We start from the raw sequence: 21,238 nt of genomic DNA, 5'->3' as shown, positions 1-21,238 counted from the left end.
TGATGGATTCACATGTGAAGGACTGCCTCGCCTGGAAGGACTGTTTGGGGCCCTGGATGGTGGCGAATGAGGAGGTGTAGGGGCAGGTGTAATACTTTGCGTGGTTACAGGGGCAAGTGCCCGGGGAGGAAGGGGGATCAGTGGGGAGGGATGAGTGGACAAGGGAGTAATGGAGGGAGTGATCCCTGCGGAAAGCGGAGAGGGGAGGGGAAGATGTGCCTGGTGGTGGTTAGGTGGCGGGAGTTACGAAGAATGACATGTTGGATCTGTCGGCTGGTGGGATGGTAGGTGAGGACTAGAGGAACTCTATCTTGTGCTCTTCTTGGGGAGGGGGGGGACATCTCAGATGTCTTGGAGTGGAAGGCTTCATCATGAGAACAGATGCAATGGAGATGGAGGAACTTAGAAAAGGGAATGGCGTCCTTGCAAGTTACAGGGCGAGAGGAGGTGCAGTCAAAGTAGCTGTGGGAGTTAATGGGTTTGTAGTAGATGCTGGTGGAGAATCTCAGAAGAGAGATGGAGATAGAGAGATCAAGAAAGGGGAGAGAGGTGTCGGAGATGAACCAAGTGAATTTGAGGGCGGGGTAGAAGTTGGAAGTGAAGATGATGAAATTGATGAGCTCCACAAGGGTGCAGTCGTCAATGTAGCAGAGAGTTAGGGTGCAGTGCTGGTGTAGGTTTGGAACATGGATTGTTCCATGTAGCCAACGAAAAGGCAGGCATAACTGGCTGGTATTGTTGGAATTTGGTAGTATGACAGAACCATTGAAAGCGGTCATTCCACACACTGTGTACATGTTGGCCAAACGTGGACAAGCTTGATACCATTCCCCAGCTCTTGGCCCTTAGCCCTGCAGGTTATGGCTCTTCAAGTGGTCATTCAAGTACTTTTCAGGTGACAGGCTTCAGATCCCCACCACTCATTGAGAGAAATAATTATTCCTGAACTGCCCTTTAATCCTTCTACTAATTACCTTAATTCTATGCCACTAATCACTGACTTTTCAGCTAAGGGAAATAGGTCCTTACTGTTGTGTGCCTCTCACCTCATTGCTCCTGCCTCATTGTTCTGAGGGGGACTTCTGTGTGAACCACAGCATTTCTTGCTGGGTTAGTGTTCTTGAAATGATACTAGCTAATAGATTCAGTCCTTAGCATCCAGAGTTATCATTGTTTGTTATATTTTCAAGCCAAAATGTGCAAATTAAACTCAGAAAACAAAATGAGAATTGATGGGGCATCGGTAGAGAGTAAGCTGGCAATAGGCCAACCAAGTTGTTAACTATGCAAGGGATTAATGCAGTTTAGACTGGAGAGGAAGGGTATATCATTGGCGAACTCTGTACACCAAACATTGCAATGAAGACAATGTACATTGGAGAGGATTCATTTTCATGTTACACCCTGATTAGGATAATGAAAATTAACTCAACCAATGAATTCTACTCTTAAGAACCCTAACTGAGACCGCTCCTGCCCCATCCCTTCCCCCAGATACTACCTGCAGGTGATGGTGCAGAGAGAATGGGTTCAGGTAAGATCAACACCAATATATCAGGTTCTTGGAGGATGTCTCTTGTTGACCCCATTAAGTGTTCCTTCTCACCCCAACAATGAATGAGAGCAAATATCAGCCTCTTTCTCTCCCACCAGTCCGTCCACACACCTCTACCTAGTTTTGTTGGAAGCCTTTAGTTAGACACATTTGCCAATCCTTGGTGCATTTCTGCTTCTTTAAGGTACTGGTGTCTCAGCAGTGTTAATATTTCCATCATAGCAAAAACAGGCTCCCTTCTGGACAAGCACAAGGTGTTGGCTGTGCAGTGTTAAGTTCTCCTGAAGGAGAAAGGGGTTGGGTTGGGGTGAACCCCAACCTTAGAAGGAGGGGAACAGTAAAAATTATGCAAAGCGACATCACTGATATAATTCTTTTGAATAGAGAATGACTTTAGGGTCTAAACAGATAAGAATAAAAGACAAGAATTTTCCTCCAAAATGACCAAAGGGAAATTAGAAATAAGTGTGAAGAAACAACCTTTAACCAGAGAAGGCAAATGACAACAAAATCTAGTGTTTATTTGGTGCTTTATCCATCCTCAGAACTTCCTTCAAGCACCCTACAATGAATGAGTTCCTTTTACGAGCTGTAATGTAGGTGACACCTCATAGCTATTGATCACCATCAGCTGAGCAAAAATTCCCTCACATTTATTGCTTTTTGCTTGCAACCGACAAAATAAAAATACAAACTTAATACTCACATTCTCTCCTCCAGCTAAATCCCACGTGTAATTTCCATACTGATGCACCATACAACTAGACTGGTCTTTGAAATGTGTGGCTGAAAAATTGCTCCACCAGTCATACATGTTGCCATTCTTGTCAAACTTTCTTCCTAGAGATTACCAAATGCAATGAAAAAGGTAATTTTTTCATCGAAACAAAATCTTAATTGAAATGAAACCACAGTCACTCTCCACAATCAATAATATAAATTGGGAGAGTTCCCAATGTCTGTAAATACAAAGCTGCCATGCATATTACAGCATTGCTCTGGGATAGGAAAGAAAACCACAGATCTAAAAGCAATGGAAATATTATGTAATCTGCCAATAGTAAAACTAAATGCAGATAACACAGATTATTTAACCAAGCAATGACCTGCTTGGAGGTTTTGTTTCACAAAAGGTCTGGTGGAAAATTGAGAATGTGGCAAATAGTTTGGTCCTATTTGAATAATTACAAATTGTCAGTGCAGCAGGGTTTAATCAGTTACTAAAATGAATAACTTTTCTCCTCATGTAGATTTACTATTTTCACAATAAGATAGTGGCTGTGATTTGCATTCTTTAATGGTAAGATGAGAAATGTGACTATGTAACTGGAAGAGAGCTGAGTGAGATAATCACACTATTCATGCCTACCATTGTCATCAAATCCATGTATGATCTCATGGGCGATCACCATCCCAATTGCTCCAAAGTTCAGTGCTTGATGCTGGTGTTTGCTGAAGAATGGAGGCTGAAGAATTCCAGCTGGAAATACTGCAAGGAATAAACAACCTGCTCCAGTATAAACTTGTCAAAACTGGGAACGTGTGTTTTGAGAAGTGGTTTTATGACCTGCATGCTTTACTAGAAACAATGACAGAAAGAACAAAAAAAAATCTGAAATATTTCACAGATGTGAAAAGAAAACCCAATTCAGTTTGTGCCCAATTCTGGAATAGTTTTATTTGAGGAGAAACTATTCCCCATGACAAGGATGTTGGAACACAGAACACAGTTAATTAGATTAGAAAGGACTAGAGAATTAGAGAGGAGATGGGGATATTTTTGCATGAAATTATTATTAGGCAGTTATTATTCCTGAAAGGGTATTAGGGGCAGATTCAAAAGTATCTTACAAATGGTTAGTGGATACATTCTTGAAAGGATAATACTCCAAGACTATGGGTTGGGGGAATGGGACTAATTGCAAAGCTCTTACAAAGAGCCTGTACAGGCACAATGGCCTGAGTGGTGTCTTCTATTCCATCTAACTCTTATAATATTATCCAATACATTAACAAATATCAGCATTGGTTTAGCTGCAGGACTCTCATTTCTGAGTCATGAGATTGTTGGCTCAAGTTCCAGTCAAAGATTCAAATACTCAGGCTTCAATGTTATCCCAATGATGAGTGGCAATGGATTAGAGAATTAATGAAACTAAGAAGTATAAAGTGAAGATAATGAGACTTGTGGTATAGTGTTCTTATGGAGCTGAATGGCCTCCTTTAGTACTATATAACTCTGTGGTTCGAATTCAATTGGAATCAATAAGAATGCAACCTAATGATGGCCCAGCAGATGCAAACTCAGCTCTATTAAACATGATTGAATAACGGGTTTCCTAATACATAGCCAACCTAATGTAACGCAGTGAATCCAACTCAAAGTAATTGAGACTCAGAGCAACTCTAATCCGGATGCAAATACATTGCAAAGCCAATTAAAGAATTCCATTTCCTCATAAATTTGTTAAGCATGAGAAGCAGACAGCTGAAAATAATCTGGACCTGGGCCCATACCATAGAGTTCCAGAGATTCAAGTGTGCCCACATTTGGGAGCCTTCCCTGTGCTGGAATGGAGGGGCCCCAAGGAGTACCTGGTATTGGGGTTTAAGCTTCCATCACAGAAGTGGCAAGTTGTGAATGCCTAATACGGTGATCTCAGGTAACTCACCAATGAAGAAGAATTGTAGATCAGAGTCAGGTGCAATCAGCAACAAGGGTTTAAAGGGAAACAAGAAGGTGACAGGGAACTTAAGATCAGGCAATAGGTCAGGATGGTAGCAGTTACCAGTGGTGGTGGCAGCTGTATCCTCCGGGATGAGAGGTCAGACCTTGAAGGCATGAATATACTACACAATTTTACCTTGTTTGTTGGACTGCTATAGATGGGATTTCAAACATATTAGGTCCCCTTTCTTAAAAGGATCTACAGTCTGTTTCAGGTCTGGGCCTCGGGAAGTATTGATTGATGGTTGAATCCTCTGCCTTTTTGGAGATTGCTTGGTGCTCAATAAATGGCACTGTAGCCCAAAAACTGGACACACAGGTGCTAATTCCAAAATTGGACAGGGCACTTTTGGTTGTGATCCAGGTTAGTGCAAGGGGGGTCATGGGTACTGCCAGGAGGTATGGCACTGAATATCAAAAAATTCTCACTATCAACAATCAGCTGTACGTCAAGGAGCTGGAAACCCTTTTCATTCATGAACGTCCAGATTATTAAAGGGAGGTTTATGGGCACATGAGAGCAGCTAATAGCTGCACTTAATGGCATCCCTGCTCTGATGAAAATTGGAGCTCTTAGTTCCAAACAACAACCTTTTTAGAACTGTTCCATTAGAAGTAAAAGCAAGTTCTTGCATTTCTCACTATTTAAAAGCAACACACGACCGACATCAGGGACCTGACTGGGTAGCTTCAGAACTGACCACAGGCTGTTTAGACTTCTCCCTGGAGTGGTACAGGCTACTCTCTTCAGCATTTGGCTGCAGAACTACTAATTCAGTAGGTGCTAGGCATGGTCATTTGGGAAAGGCATAACAAGTTGCTCAGAGAGAGAAGACAGAATGCCAAAGTATGCATTTCCACAGAATCTTCAAAGTCATCACATCCTACCTGGAACTGCTTGAGGAACGATGCATTTGCAGGCTCAGGTTTTCCAAGGCCGTATATGACACCCTGTAGGACATTCTTCAACCATGCTCTCATGCCTAGTTTTTTCTCACTACTTGAAAAGGGACACACAACTGACATCGGGAGATCCGACTGGATACCGGAGTGAAGGTCAAGATGACCTTCCTGGCCATTGGATCATTCCAGGAAGCAGCAGCAGCAGACTTGTGCCATCTCTCTCAATGTGCTGCTGATCACACAATCAAACAAATCACTTTGCCTCTGTCCTCCTAAAAGAATGATTTCTTCTGTGTTCATTTCATTGAGGGGATTGTGGCATCTCAGGCACCAAGATTTGCTCACATTGCTGACTTCCCATTACAGCAGGCAACCATTGACTGCACTCATGTGGCCAGAAGGGCTCCCATTAATAACCCAGGCCTGTTCATTAACAGAAAGGGTTTCCACTCCCTCAGTATACACCTGGTTGTCGATCATGAGAAGAATTCCTACATGATAATGCTGTCGTTCCTGGTAACATCCGTGACACCTTCATCCTGAGGGAGTTTGGATGCCAAACATTTCAGTGATGAGCATTGGCCTGAGGGATTGATCCTGGGATCTCCATGGCTCCTCGCGGTGGTTCAGATTCCAAACACAGCAGCTAAGAACAGATACGATGAAAGCCACACAAGTACCAGAATCACGATGGAAAATATCACTGATCTCCCAATGACAAGATTTAATTGCCTGTATCAGTTTGGGGTGCCCTGCAGTATATGCCAAACAGATGTGGAGATTTCATTGTGCGTGCTGCACAACCTTTCTACCTACAGACTGCAATCAGTGTTGGATGAAGAGCAGCGTGCAGATCCTGAGTCTGCAGGCCATGATACAGGCTTGTGAGGAGCAGGAGGGTGAGAGAGGCTACCAAGAAGTCATCTATTGGCATGGAGGAAGAAGGCACTGTCCTCATGGGCTGTAGAGGGACTGCCCTTTATAGAGAGGTGTTTTCATAACAAGTTTGCTAATCATGGTCTCCATTCCACACTAAGCAACTTTGTCCACACTAGTCTTTAATACCAAAATAGTACATTAATCACTGTGAGAGCCCAGATGATACCCAAAATCCCTCACATCCTGATGATCAGGTTCACTTGTACTGATCATAGCATCATTGAATAAATCCTTGATCCAATGAGTGAAGCAACTTGCTGCAATATTTTTGAACTTCCAGGTGAGTGGCACCTTGCTTGAACAACAGTAACTTTTGCACAAAATACACTTTGCTCACAGTGGTTCTTTTTATCTTCTCCTCAACATCAATGGTGGGCTGTCAGCATTGCAGGCAATGTAGCTGACAAGAATGCACATGACAATTTATGATTTGGATTGATATGCAATGGTTAGGGATATGAATCAATTGGCTGCATTTCAAGCCAATGAAGTCAACACTCAATCAGCAATGAAAATCCCTCATGGACCTCCAAGTAAGATTCATTATATGCCATTGCGCTATGTGACATTTCAAGGTACACAATACAGTATAAATGATAAAGTCTCAGTGGTATAAGCACCATGTTTAAAGCCATAGACCATTATAGCATGGAAAAAGCCCACTGTGCCCCTGCAAGCCATCAAGTACCTATCTATATTAATTCCAATTACCAGCACTTAGTCCATAACCTTGAATACCATAGCATTTCAAGTACTTACGGCCTGGATAGAATGGACATAGAGAGGATGTTTCCATTAGTTGGTGAATCTAGGATCCGAGGGCACAGCCTTAAAATAAAGTGACGTCCCTTTAAAACTGAGATGAGGAGGAATTTTTCAGCCATAGGTTAGTGAATCTGTGGAATTCGTTGCCACAGAGGGCTGTGGAGGCTAAGTCATTGGGTGTACTTAAAGCAGAGATTGATTGATGTTTGATTGGAAAGGGGGTTCAGTGTTAGGGGAAGAAGGCAGGAGATTGGGGTTAAAAAAAAATTCAGATATGATTGAATGGCAGAGCATACTCCATGGGTTGAATGGCCTAATTCTGCTCCTGTATCTTATGGTCTGATACTTATTAAATGCCATACTTATTTAATCGCCTCAAGCAGTGTGTTTCAGATTTCAGTCACCCTCTGGGTGAAAACATTCTTCCTCAAATCCTCTCTAAATATCCTGCCTTTAACCTTAAACCTATGTTCTTTGGTCATAAACACCTCTGCTAAAGAGAAAAGTTTCCCTCTATCTGCACTTTCTATGCCCATTCTTATTTTATACATTGAGGTACAACACGGGAAAAGCAGTAACAGAGTGCAGAATAAAGTGTTGCAGTTACAGGGAAAGTGCAGTGCAGGCAGACAATAAGGTGCAAGGCCACGACAAGGTCGATTGTGAGGTCAAGAACCCATCTTATCCTACAAGAGGTCCGTTCAGTAGTCTTATAACAATGGGATAGAAGCTGTCCTTGAGCCTGGTGGTATGTGCTTTCAGGGTTTTGTATCTTCTGCCTGATGGCAGGGGGAGGAGGGAGAATGTCCAGGATGGGAGGGGTCTTTGATTATGTTGGTTGTTTTACTAAGAGAGCAAGAAGTGTAGACAGTACATGGAGGGGAGGCTGGTTTGTGCATGCGTGTGTATGCATGTACGTGAGAGCAGCATTTTTAGTGGTCTGCAGCTCACTAGGAAACATCTTGTGAGATCACGAAATCTCTTGGACCATTGCTCCATTATGCAGGGATTCTCACTCCTGGAGGAGACAACTAAAGTCCAGTCCCCTCCTGCCAGGGTCTTCTAATGGTGCATCTCCTACCATCTCCCTCCTCCCCCCTCACAGTTCACAGGACCTCCCCTCCTCAGCCATTAAAATGTCTCTGCAGCTGTCTGGCTGCTGTAAGGATTATCTTTAAGGACTGAGGCCTTTCTGTGACTGAAGCAGAGCAAATTGTCAACAGCTCTGCTGAGTTGAGTGTGAGCCCATCAGAGCTTTGCAGGTTGCATTTAACAGCTTATTTCTATGCATAAACCAACCTAATGTCATTTCAAACATGCTTTTCTTGATTTTTTTTTAAGGAGAACTCATTTTGGCACCAGCACTAAAAGCAGTAATGTTTTAGCTCACCAAAAATATATACGTTCCAGTTTGTACAGCCAAATATCTAAACCAATCTTCCAGATGTTGCTGAATATTAAGCAGGAGTATTGATAACTCTTCATAGTACCTTGGTGTGTGGTAATTCCCCATCCTACCCATCTGGTTGAGATCAGCCATGTAAAGCAAATAATGAGTAGTGAACTTGATCCCTAACATACAGTATCTACATGGCCTTGAAACAACCTTAACAAAGAGAGGAACCTTAAAGATCCTTTACCATATTGCAACTGATATTAATTTTACAGTACCGTAGTTGCGACATACCTATCTGATTCAGGTTAGGTGAATAAAAAGCATTTACAACTGCAGCACCGATCATCCATCTGAAATAAAACAGATAAAGATATTGTTGTGTTCAGAAATGAGTGCCAGGATTTATAATTCCTGCACATTATTAGCTTTTTTTGTATTGAAAAGTTGCCTTCTAAAGGTTGAAAGTGAACATGACTCAAAATTGCGAAGTCTCACAAGCTCCCAGTGGAGAGCAATGAATAGGGTGGACAGTTCGGAGATCTGTACAACTCCTTTCACCTGACCACCTCCCTTCTCCCCTCACCTGGATTCATCTATCACCTGCCAGCTTGTGCTCCTCCCCCTCCCTTTTTATTCTGGTAAAAGGTAGAATTCCCCTTGCATTTTGTGTGTGTTCCAGATTCCAGCATCTGCAGAATCTCTTACATCTCCACAACTCATTTCACCTGACTACCTCCCTTCCCCCTCACCTGCCAGCTTGTGCTCCTCCCCCTCCCTTTTTATTCTGGCTTCTGCCCTCTTCCTTTCCAGTCCTGATGAAGGGTCTTGACCCGAAACATCGACTGTTTATTTCCCTCCATAGATGCTGCCTGACCTGCTGAGTTCCTCCAGCATTTTGTGTGTTACTCCAGATTCCAGCATCTGCAGAATCTCTTACATCTTCACAACTCATTTCTAACCCATTTCCTGAAATTGTAGACCTGCACTTCCGAGACAGTTTCATCCCTGTCGTCTTTAAAATAATAGAAGGGACTGATAGGATAAGACAAGTCGATTTTTTGCTTTTGTTTGAATTCACAAGGCTGGATAGATTCAAGCTGGGGAATGGCTACCCTCCACAGGGCTCCATTGGGGATTTCTCTCTGGGATTAAGGTGTGGTTTGTTACTGAGCTGTTTCAGAGTTGGATAATTATTTGGCAAGAAATGAAATCAAAGTTAAAGGAAGAGACTTAGAGCCAGAATATGTCATTCTGAAACACTTGTGGTATTGCATTCTCTCAGAGGACAGTGAACATCTGGAATTCTCTGCCTCCAGAAGTGCTGGAGACCAGATCATGGGATATATTTAAGATGGAGATACATAAATATTTTAAAGAAAGATCGAGGAATTGAGGGTTATGGGGAACTGACACAGAACAGGTTTAAGGGACCAAGTACCTCCTATTTTCTTGTGTTCTTGTATATTCTGTACAGGTCAATAACATATTGTGGAAGTTTTTTGGAAGTGGCTTCAGTCATAGCCAGCAGGGGCTAAGTGGAAGGTGCCATGTTGACCAAGGCCAATGCCAGTACTTAAAGCTGGGTCTGGGTATCTGGATTAATGCTGGACCAGCACTGACAAAGGGTGGATGATCTTCCCTGTTTTGACAGATGATCGAAAGTGTGGTCAAAGAAGTGGAACACATTAACCAAGAAGACGGTGGAGGCAGATATTCTTCACAATATTTTAAAAGTAGCTGAATGAGCACTTGACTTGCCAAAGAGTAGAAGGCTCTGGACCAAGTGCTGACAAATGGGATTAGATTTAATGAGTATTTGTAGGTCAGCATAGACATGATGACATTTCAATGCTGAATGACTCCATGTGGATCTTAAAGGAGGAGAGGAAGGAAGGGAGTTACTGATCTGATTGGGGGGTGGGGGGGGGGGTGGTGGTGGTACCCCATATCTTAGGCTCTTGGCAATTTATGTTCTGGCCACCATGAGCAAAACAAAAGAAAATTAGCAATGCAAAAGGGCCAGGATTGGAGGAGTGTGGAGCTTTCAGATGTTTAGGACAGGAGGAGATTACAGAGAAAGGGAGAGTTGAAGCAGTGGAGGGATCTGAAAGCAAGGATTACTACTTACAAATCTTGATCCACTTTCTCCCGTAATTTCCTCAGACTCTTCTGTATTCCAGCCTTCAAATTTTCAAGGATATTTTCAAAGTATTTGCTTTCACTGAAGTTTAACTGAATAAAGACCAGAATTTATTATTGTCACAGATGTTGCTCTATTGTTCCGGGTGAACATTAATCTGGAGCTTAAAAATCCATGTGAATAGTGGAGACCTTTTGGCTTGCACAATGAAATATATTCTTAATAATCCTCTGTGGCTGTCATCCTATACAGCAGGACACTCATTCACAGTTTTTAATCCTTCAGTGTTGACGTATGCATGTACAAATGATGACCATCTTGCTGGAAACATGGTAAGGATTAAGAAAAAATAAAACTTTTCTTATAACCCTTGGTACATATACTATGAAAGGTAATGGATATATTAGATTGGTTACAGTGGTGATCTGTTTGTTCTGATAATGGTCATAAACAGTTATGTCATCAGCTGAATCATTTATTGAATCAAGTATCTTATAAACACTAACTTAATACTTAAATTCTCTATTTACATCCATTTAGTTCTGTCATTCTGAATAATCTTTCTAACAATGGAAAAGCTTAGTCTGTTTCCTGGAATATGCAGTCGGCTGAGGCCGGATCAGTGATGTAGACCGATACTCCAAGCGTGGGAGTGTACAAGCCAGTGTGGCATACATTTGAAATGTAAAGATAAGGGAGTCAAATCAGTTCAAATAAAGGAGAACACAAAGTGACCAGAGATAGATAGCAAATGCCCATATTCAAGAATTGGATCTGAAAGTAACGAAGCAACATTACAGGAAAGTCCTTTCATGGGCACTCAGATGAGGCCAATACATATGCCCTGCGGGTACAACTGTCTCTGGCCTGGAAAAGGGGTTTTGCCCTCTTTTGGTGCACTAAACCTGTGATGTTCAGAATGCCAAGACCCACATGTGTCTCCCAAAAAAAAAATCATGAAACTGGGCAAATATGTGGGGAAAAGATGCTATGAATTATGGAACCTATGCAGTTCCTGTCAGGAGCTGCCATTTCATTGCCATACCATCTGCTGGGAAATAAATCAGTGCGCAAAGAACTCGCCATAGACAGCCATACGACAGCAGAGAAAGCTGCCGTGAACCAGAGGGAAAATGAAGGGGAGGGGAAACATAGAGCTCACTTCTGTGTCTGGGCACCTGCCACGTGATCATCTGCCTCGATTGACTCCCATGCTGCAAGTGGCCCTAAGCTATTGCAAGGTCAACAAAGGTGTAGTGATCACAGTATGCGGCTTAGAAATGATAAGAACAAAGACTCTGTTAGTGAAGGGGACTCTAAAGATTCATTTTGCACATTGCTAACACTCTGGAGTCCTGTCTCACAAGTTGTCTGATGATAGAACAAAGTGCACTATGATTCTAACACTGACTTTGTCAAATGATACATATGCCTGGATTTCTTAAAGAGTAGTTACTGGCAGAAGGACACAAGGTTACATCATCTGTGGATCCAGCCCATGATCAATTACTCACGAGTGCATATTCCTCATCCAATTTGGGATTGTCTTCTTCCAGTATATAGTCTGGATATCCAATTTGCTCTTTAATTGCCATAGCCTTTGAGGTAAACAAATGAAAAAAGATGCTTAAAATAATTAGCAAGAGCCTGGGTCAATAACTTTCCCCATCCACATCCTCATCCTCAAATCCCCAATGGATTTTTCCAAAAGTTTGGTGCAGAGACAGGGATTGTGCAATTAGCTTCAGCACCCTGGACCGGGATTCCCAGTGTTTATCAGTATACAATACTGCTGCTAGATGTATGCAGTGTGCCAGAAATCAGATTGTGAGGTGTTTATTTCATTGCTGCTCAGTTGATAAATGTACTTACCATGCATTGAAATGTGAGATGGACCATTTTTGACATTTATGATGTTGTTCCCTGGGCTAAGCTCTTTCAGAATGTTGCTGGGAAAATTGGTCCTTATTGTCCCAGGAATAGCCATTATTGGCCATTCCCAGAACACTCATGTTTTCAGAGCTTTACATCAGGCTGAGTCCCACTATAGTAAGCCCAATACGTACTTACCTTCTATCCTCTGACCTGCCTTTTCAGAGGCTACTGCCCTGCACCACCCCCTTTCCCACCCACAACCTTCCCCTATTATCCAAACCCACTAATGTTGAGTCACCCCTCCCCCATGGATCTGATCACCATTTCACCCCCACCAGCCCCTTATCTGGTTACTGATCACCAACATCCCCAGGTCCTGATGCAGAATGCTGAACACACTCCCCAGGTCTCATCCTGACCAATGCCCAACACTTCACCTCCAGTTGTTTGCTTGATGATGGTCTTGCCCTGACCTATACATCAACCTCAGGTGTTAATTGGGTGCACAGTCACTGGCCCCTCTCTCCAGACCCAGCCAGCACAATTACTGAACCTATACTGAAGCACTACAATTCCAAGGTAATCATTGGGAGAGGAAGGATCCAGCTGTGAGACACCATTCGAGAATAACAACACATCTCGCTACCTGAGAGCTTGATTGGCTGAAGAAATGAAAATTCCCAAGGTTCAATGCCTCCAAAAGCAGAGCAATGAAAAATCAAAGAAAAATAGATAATCCTGGCTGATTTTTTTCCCATTCTTTTGTATGGTCAATTGTTGCAACTGCTGCCCTACTTGGGTTAAGCTAATGTGGTGTTATTCTGGGACTATCCTTCTGCACAGCAACATATTACTTTGTGCAGTTGTTAAATACTCCATGACAGTGGCCTCAGGATTATGCCTTGTTTTGTTGCTATGAATAAATGTCAAGTACAAATTGAAATCCTTGAGGTACCATTGTTCTGCAACCAGCACAAATTTATTCACTATTTCAGTGAATGGAAAATTCTTCTAAACTTATACCATGCACCCAATAAACTTGAGTTTTTGTCAGAAGTTGAAGCCATGTACTAATCATAATTAACAGAGACTGACCTTTTCTTGTGCTTTCTGCTTGGAAGCTGGGTCCATCCATTCTAAGTCATCCAGTGTTTCAATAAACACTTCTCGGATTTTATCAATTAAATCCTTTACCTGAGGAAGGGAAATGTGTTCAATAAATGATGCCAATAATAGGTCAACATATTCTATGGGACAGTAATTATCACATCAAAAAGCTGTTTAATTGTCAACTGTGGCTGATTTGGTAGCTCACTTACCCCAGGTCAGAATGATGTGGGTTGAGCATTCACTTCAGAAGATTAAGCACAAAATCCAGACTGACATATCATTGCAGCAGTGAGAGAGTGCTGCATTGCTGGAGATGTTGGCCTTTAGGTAAATGCTCACACGGAGGCTTAACAAAGGGGTCTTCAATCTGAAGCATTAACTCTGTTTCTGTTTCCAGCATTTTCTGTTTCTGTTTCACATGGAGGCCGTGTTTATCTTGGAGGAATGTTATAAATGTCTTAGTAGGATTAAAGATGGATTAATGCCCAAGGCACGATGAGATGTATCCCAGGCTGCTCTGCGATATGCGAGAGGAGATTGCTGGGGCTCAGAGAAATTTTTGAATCTTCTCTTGCCACAGAGGAAGTGCCAGAGGACAGGTGAACAGTGAATGTTTCTTCCCTGTTCAAGAACGGCAGCAGAAAAACTGCCCAAAGTAAACAAGCCCGAGGAATTACAGGCTGGCAAATCAGTGGTGAGGAAATTATTAATAAAATATTCTGAGGGACAGGATTAATCTGTAAGTGGAGAAGCAGGGATCAATCAAGGATAATCAGCACAGCTACAGTAATGTTAAGGGGAGATCATGTCCAGGTAAATTAGTCGAAAAGCTAAAAGACAATGGAATCCAGGGCAATTTAGCAAATTGGGTCTGAATTTGGCTTTGTTATAGGAGGTAGAGGATCATGGTCAAGGGAAGTATGTGACCAGTGGTGTTCTGCAGGGGTTGGTGCTGGGACCCTGCTGATGTCATATACGTTAATGATCTGAATGTGAATGTAAGAGATATGATTAGTAGGTTCACAGATGACAAGAAAATTGGAGGTGTTGTTGGAGTGAGGAGGTTAATCTGAGCTACACAACAATATTGATATGTTAGTAAAATGGGCAGTTTAATGTCATATGCAATTTAGTTGTGAAAGATGTGAGCTGATACATTTTGGAGGACTTATAAAGCTTGGATATACACAATGAATGAAATACTAAGGAGCAGAGGGGCATTTCTGTCCATGTTCAAGGATCCCTGAAGGCAGCAGCACAGGTAGATAAGATAGTTAAGTAGGCATGTGTGATACTTCCCTTCAGCGGAGGGGCGGGGGGTTATGCTATAACTATACAAAATATCTGTTAGGCCATTAGCTATAGTACTGTGTGCAGATCTGGTCACCATACTCTAAGGAGGATGTGCCTGCAGTGGATGTGGCCTGGGATGGAATGTTTCAACTATAAGGTGAGACTGGATAGGCTGAGTTTGTTTTCCTGGGAGGGGAGAAGGTTGAGCAGGGACCTGATTGAGGTATACAAAACTATGAGGGGCACAGATAGGACAGAAAGTGAGAAACCTTTCCTCTGAGTAGAGGTGTCTATATTCAGAGAGGCCATTGGTTTAAGGATAGGGGTAAGAGAGTTAATGGGGATTTGAGGAAGAACCTTTCAACCAGAGGATGTCTGAAATCTTGAATGTACTGCCTGAAGTGGTGGTAGAGGCAAGTTCTCTAACAATATTTAAAAACTATTTATAGGAGCATTTGAAACACCATGGCTATGGGCCGACTGCTAGGAACAGTATAGATGGATTCTTCATGGTCAGCATGGACATGATGTACTGAAGGTTCTGTTTCTGTTCTGTACGACTCCAAGGGTCTATCTCAACACTATTTGAAAAGGTGCAGGGAGTTCTTCCAATTTCCTAACCACACATACTCCTCAACTAACACCACCAAAAACGGGCAGATGTAATGAGTTTCTTTTTACTGGCATTGAAGAAATTATTCCCCACTGGTCTACATTAGAATTGCAGGCTCTGCTCTACATGCTACATACCATTTTCTTACTATCACCAGCAAATGTCTCCCTGACGTAGAGAGCTCCCACTGCATTTTTCATGTTGGCGTTGATGTAGCTGGCACATACTCGCCAACGAGCTTCTTCCACGGTGGTACCATACAATGCCTGTGGTAATTAACATTAATTAAAAAGAATATAACTGTTATATTCATAAAAATCAATGCATTTTGAAATGATTCAATGTAACAAGTTACTGCATAAATTTATAAACACAAAGCATTAGGATTAGATAGTCAATCTTATCTAACTTAGTTACAGTAAAAATACAACAACAAATATGAAATGTAAATGCCGTCCTTGTGTATGTAAGGGGGTCAATTGATTTACAACTTCGGAAAATTATGTTTAGATCCTTTGCGAGTGTTATACAGAGCTCATTTCAATGAAGTACTGAAAGACTGCAGCACTGGCAGAAACTGTTTATAGATGAGGTCTTAAACAGGAGCACTGTTTAAGTCGGCATTAAAGACCACACGTTGCCACTTGAAAGAAGCCCACTGCAAAGCTTTCTTTACAAATCCTTCTGAGGCCAGTAAGTTTGTCATTTGTGTCTGTGAAATATTCCTATTGGGACGTACACTCAATTACTTAGCAGTGTTGGGTGTTATTACAACATGGTAAGATTCAGTTATGACAAAATTGGAGAAAAGGCTTCTGAAACTTTCTGAAATGTTTCAGATCGGAGAGGTTAGTTCTGACAATGGGTCTCTGACCCAAAATGTTGATTCTGTTGCTCTTCCTATAGCTGTGCCTGACCTGCTGAGTATTTCCAGCATATTTTGTTTTTGATGTACAAGCTCAAATACACTAGAGCTAGCAGTTGTCATCACATCCCATTGGTTAGTCTTTTCCCCTCATCCTTTAGGTCAAAGAAAATTTTGCTCTGCAAACTATAGATAGTGCCGTTTGATAAAGAGAGCAACAAGTCAATTGTGACCTTGGTAAACCATGGGATAGAGAAAGAAACAGGAATGGAGAAGGAAAAGGGTGGAAGGGAGTCAAAGTAGGTGCAGAAAATGAAGTACAGAAGGGGAAGGACAAGATTCAACAGGAAGTGAAATAACAACACAATAGAAAAGACTTTCTCAGAAGCTTGAGGGAGAACTGCTGAGTCCATAATGCTGAAAGTGCAGCAGATCGAACCGGCCAGCATGGAAGTGCACAGCTCACAGATGAGCTATTTGCCACATGCTGTTTGTTTACAGATTCATAACAATGTGCTTGTTAAAGTCACTGATTTTTCCAGTGCTCTCTGAGCTGAAGTCTGTGGGTGACATTCACAAGCTTATACAGGCTGTCAAAAAAACATATACCGGTGTCTGACACCATTTATATAAGATGATGATAAAGGACAAAATTATTTGGCTACAGGTTTAGCAATGCCCTTTCAGCTTCTTACTTATATCCCGATTGAAGAAGTAATGCCTAAAAATCTGATGAGGCTAAAGAGTGCCTCTTGTATACTCGAGATATTCACTTGTAAAATCCCTTAGAGTTATAAAGTATTAAAAGACAAAAAAAAATCACCAACTCAACAGGATAAGATTGTGTAACTGATTCTGATAGCTGCTTTTACTGTTCTGATTTGACAAAGGATTGTGGCTGGAAATTCACATCCTTCATCATGTTTTACAACTCTACAGATGCTGTCTGATCTAATGCAGTCCTTATTGTGTTACTGAGGCAATCTAGCTAATTAAAATCTCAGTGAAGTGCAGCATAGTAAAATTCTGTTGTACCCAGTCTTATTCCTTAGTCATTAGATAGGTTCAGCAAAGAAATAAGGAACTCATTTTCCTCTAGGTTTTATGTGTTTTTTTGATAAGTTATAACTCTGATGGACTTGACAAGTATATATATCTTGAATATACAAAAGGCACTATGTAGCCTCATCAGATAGTAAACATAGAAGGAAGATTCCTTTTGATTTATATTCCCTATATTCCCAGTGAGATGGTAAGTGTATCCTTTTCATGAATACTTCAGTAATCTATCACTCCCCACACACTGCTTGCTGGACAAAACTGATCTGAGGCTGAAAGCGGTGTGGTCTTGGCAAAACCCAAACTGAACATTGTTCAGCAGGTTATAGGTAAGTGCCTCTTGATAGCATTGATGACAACACCTTCCTTCACAATTGATAATTAATAAAAGTCTGATCATAGAAAAATTACAACAAACAAGGAGAATATTGTATCTGTGCTGGTTAAAAGAGTTACCCAACCTCAATGAATAGATTAAGCAATGTGACATTTGCCCCTGTTTAAAACCTCGCCTATAAACACTGATTAAGCTAGAGAAGGTGCATAAAAAATTCACAAAGATGTGGCCTGGATTGGAGGCCTTGAGTCATAAAGAGAGATTGGATAGGTTAGCTCTGTTTTTCTTGGAGCAAAGGAAGTTGAGAGGCAACATGATAGAGGTATAAAAAGTTATGAGAGGCGTAGATAGGGTAGACAGTCAGTGCCTGTTGTAATGGTATCACCAAGAAACCTAATATACTTTCACCCCGGTGACAACAGTTTGACTATGGAAACTACTAAATTCTGTCGTGGATTTCAATTTTCAAAAGGCATTTTCAAAATTCTACCTGAAAGCCTTCCAATTAAACAACATGCTACTGATTTATGGTATATTGAGAATGGATAAGGCAAACCGAAAGCAAGAAAAGAATTGTTAGAGGGGTTATGGATGAAATTACTAAGTACATTTCTAATTAAGATAAATGACTTGGATTCTAAAACAAAATGGTCAGTTTTTCAGACGACCAGGACAATGGAATTGAAGGAAGGAACTTAAATTACAGCAGAGTTTAATGTGTAAGCAAGTTGGGGTATGACAAATGAAAATTAATGGAAGCAAGCCTGTAGAGAGAATAGAAAAAGTGCTTTACAAATGCTAAATTGCAATAAGGGTGAAGTTGAAATAGACTGAAGCAGTCCAGCAGGGTTCAATTCTAAACATGTTGAAGCAGTACAGGATGTTAATTGACAAAGCTAATATAATGTCAAGTTGTATAACAAAGGCAGTGATGGTAGTGATTAATTTGTACAATCCATTGGGTAGATTACATCTTGAGCAACTATGTCCAGCTCCAGCAAGGATGAACTCTATGGCTAATATTTTACATTAAAGGTTATGAGGAAAATATTATTGGTGTTGGTATTGGTTTATTATTGTCACTTGTACCAAGGTACAGTGAAAAGCTTGTCTTACAAACCGATTGTACAGGTCAATTCATTACAACAATGCAGTTACTTTGAGTTAGTATAGAGCGCATTGATGTAGTACAGGTAAAAACATTAAACATTAGACATTGTGCCCTGGAAAGGATGCGTTGAAAAGGTGATATTATAGAATAAATGAAAATCAGAAAAACTGCAGATGCTGGAAATCTGAAATAAAGAAAAAACAGAAAATGCTGGAAACAACCAGAAGGACAGACAGCATTAAAGAGAAATCTTAACTCCTTTTCTCTGTCTGCAGATACTGTCCAACCTGCTGAGTGTTTCCAGCATTTTCTGTGACCTTATGGAAGCATGGTAATGTCGCAGTTATGATCTGGTTGTAGGTGCTTAGGCCAGGTAGGTGCTATATACATTTGTGTTTCTGCCACTCCATACTGACAAAGTGGAAGTGAGGCGATATTGGGTGGAATCAATAATTGAATTAAAAATCCATATTCCCCATCTCTTGCATTCAAACCCCACCCCCCACGACTCCAAAGATCATAAAGGTGGATTGAGAAATCCAATCATTTAAAGCTGTAGGCTAGGAGAGAGGCCATAGATGTTTCAATAAACTGATCTCGGGAGAGAGCAAAGCTGTTGAGCAGGCAAATAAACCCTGTGATGAAAGAGGAGGAAAGCCAGAATGAAAAAAAAACAAATCATTCACCGATTACATGAGGTCTTCTTATTTTGCAAAATTAATAAAGTACAGGGAGGGGAGATGGTTAACATTAAATGAAAACATATGTTAATAGATTAAAAATTGAACATTCTCAAGGATTAAAACCAGGACAACATTTTGTGCTCTGGGGAAATGCTCTAATTATTATAAATAGCTGAAGAATAACAGATGGCCACTTTTGTAAGGGGAGTGGTGTGTACTTCTTTGTTTTAAATTGTTTTTACTGTGAACAAATATTCTTGAGCCTTGTTGTTAGTTATCCTTTTGTAATTTTGCTTACTGATAAAAGTCTGAAAGGAAAATTCCGCCTTTCTTTCTGCAGTGTCTGTTTGCTTTTCTCCACTCTATTTTTTGTTACCGACCCCCCCACCTCTACCTTTTGGTTTCCCTTCCATACTTTTCTGCTTTCTATAGCTCTCACAGTTTCTTTCTTTGTTGTACTGATTCCTGGAGGAAGGAACAGTATGTAAGGTTTACAAATTTGCCATCGATACAAAAATAGGTAGAAAGGCATGTTGTGATAAAGGTATTGTGATTCTGCAAGGGGATAGAGATAGCTTGGCAAAAGACTGGCAAATGGTGTTTAATGTGGGAAGTGTGAGATGATACACTTCAGTAAAGAGAAATTAAAAGGCAGATTTTTATATAAATGGAAAGAGACTGCAAGTGAGTGTCCATGAATCACAACAAGCTAGCAGGTAAGCCCAACAAGTAGTTAAGGCACATTCATTGCCAAAGAGTTGGAGTTAAACACAGGGAGGCTTTGTTACAATTGTACAGGGTGTTGGTGAGGCTTCACTTAGAAAACTGCAAACCAATCTCCATACAAAAGAGAGTCGCCAGGCTAATTCCCGGGATTAAAGGTTGTCCAACTAAGAGAGACCAAGTAGTGTGGTCCTGTATTCCCTTGAGTTTAGAAGAATGAGGGTCTCCTTATTCAAACATACAAGATCCTAAGAGGGCTTAACAGAGCAGATGTTGGGACATTTTCACAAGTGAGAGAGTCTCAAACAAAGGGACATAACCACAAGATACAGAAGCTGGTCATTTTAAACTGAGGTACATAGAAATTTCTTCTCACAGAGAGCGGTGAATTTCTGGAATTCTCTGCCTTGGTGGGTGGGGGAACCTGGATCATTAGAAATATTTAAGGTGGAGATGGATAAATATTTGATAGATTGAGGAATAGAGGGGTATGGAGAAATGGCATGGACGAGGAGTTAAGGCCAGCATAGATCAGGCATATTCATATTAAATGTTGGGGCAGGCTTGAAGGACCTGATGGCCTACTCTTCTTTTCTTGTGTTCTTGTGATTGTTGTCAGGCTGGTCTTGTCTTCCTCTCTCTGTAGGTTTCTCCACCCCCTCCCCCCCCCCCCCGCCCCCCACCCTTCAGTTTTAATCGCTTTTCATACCTTGCTCACACTTTTTTTTTGAAGAGATTAATTTTCTCTGGTGGCATTTCTGAGTGTGCTTCTTTAAACAGTGAACAAATGTATTTACATCTTTTATTCAGCAGGTTAGGGAATGGGTTGAGGGTAACACATTAACTGGGATGGGGGCTTGGCTAACAAGTGGAATACAAAGATTAGGGATAAGTGGGTTCTTTTCAAGTTGGAGACAGTGAGGTGCCTCAGGGATCATTACTTGCAATCCATACTAATAACTTACATGAAGGGACCAAATGTATTGCATTCAAGTTTGCTAATGAAAATAGGTGAGAAAATAAGCTGTGAGGAAGACATTAGGGTTAGCAAAGGTAAAATGAATTAGCAAAATGAGGGAGAAGAATTATAATGAGAGGTAGAAAGAATAGTAAAGCAAATGGGCAGCACAGTAGCATAGCAGT

General features: G+C 41.2%; 1 protein-coding gene across 1 annotated transcript in view; it reads right to left on the bottom strand.

Moving 5' to 3' along the window:
• The window catches only part of mmel1 (membrane metallo-endopeptidase-like 1), a 79,743-nt gene that overhangs the window by 8,475 nt on the left and 50,030 nt on the right, over positions 1 to 21,238 (bottom strand). The window contains exons 13-19 of the mRNA XM_052039459.1: positions 15,455 to 15,583; positions 13,397 to 13,495; positions 11,941 to 12,024; positions 10,415 to 10,518; positions 8,578 to 8,636; positions 2,925 to 3,044; positions 2,262 to 2,395 (exon numbers count right to left, since the gene is read on the bottom strand). Of these exons, the coding sequence (XP_051895419.1) occupies positions 2,262 to 2,395; positions 2,925 to 3,044; positions 8,578 to 8,636; positions 10,415 to 10,518; positions 11,941 to 12,024; positions 13,397 to 13,495; positions 15,455 to 15,583 (729 nt within the window). The remainder of the gene's footprint in view (positions 1 to 2,261; positions 2,396 to 2,924; positions 3,045 to 8,577; positions 8,637 to 10,414; positions 10,519 to 11,940; positions 12,025 to 13,396; positions 13,496 to 15,454; positions 15,584 to 21,238) is intronic.

The sequence above is a fragment of the Pristis pectinata genome, chromosome 26, assembly GCF_009764475.1.
Source record: "Pristis pectinata isolate sPriPec2 chromosome 26, sPriPec2.1.pri, whole genome shotgun sequence".
In the NCBI taxonomy this organism is placed as follows: domain Eukaryota; kingdom Metazoa; phylum Chordata; class Chondrichthyes; order Rhinopristiformes; family Pristidae; genus Pristis; species Pristis pectinata.
Note: the sequence above shows the minus strand (reverse complement) of the source record. Positions and strands in the feature narration are given on the sequence as shown.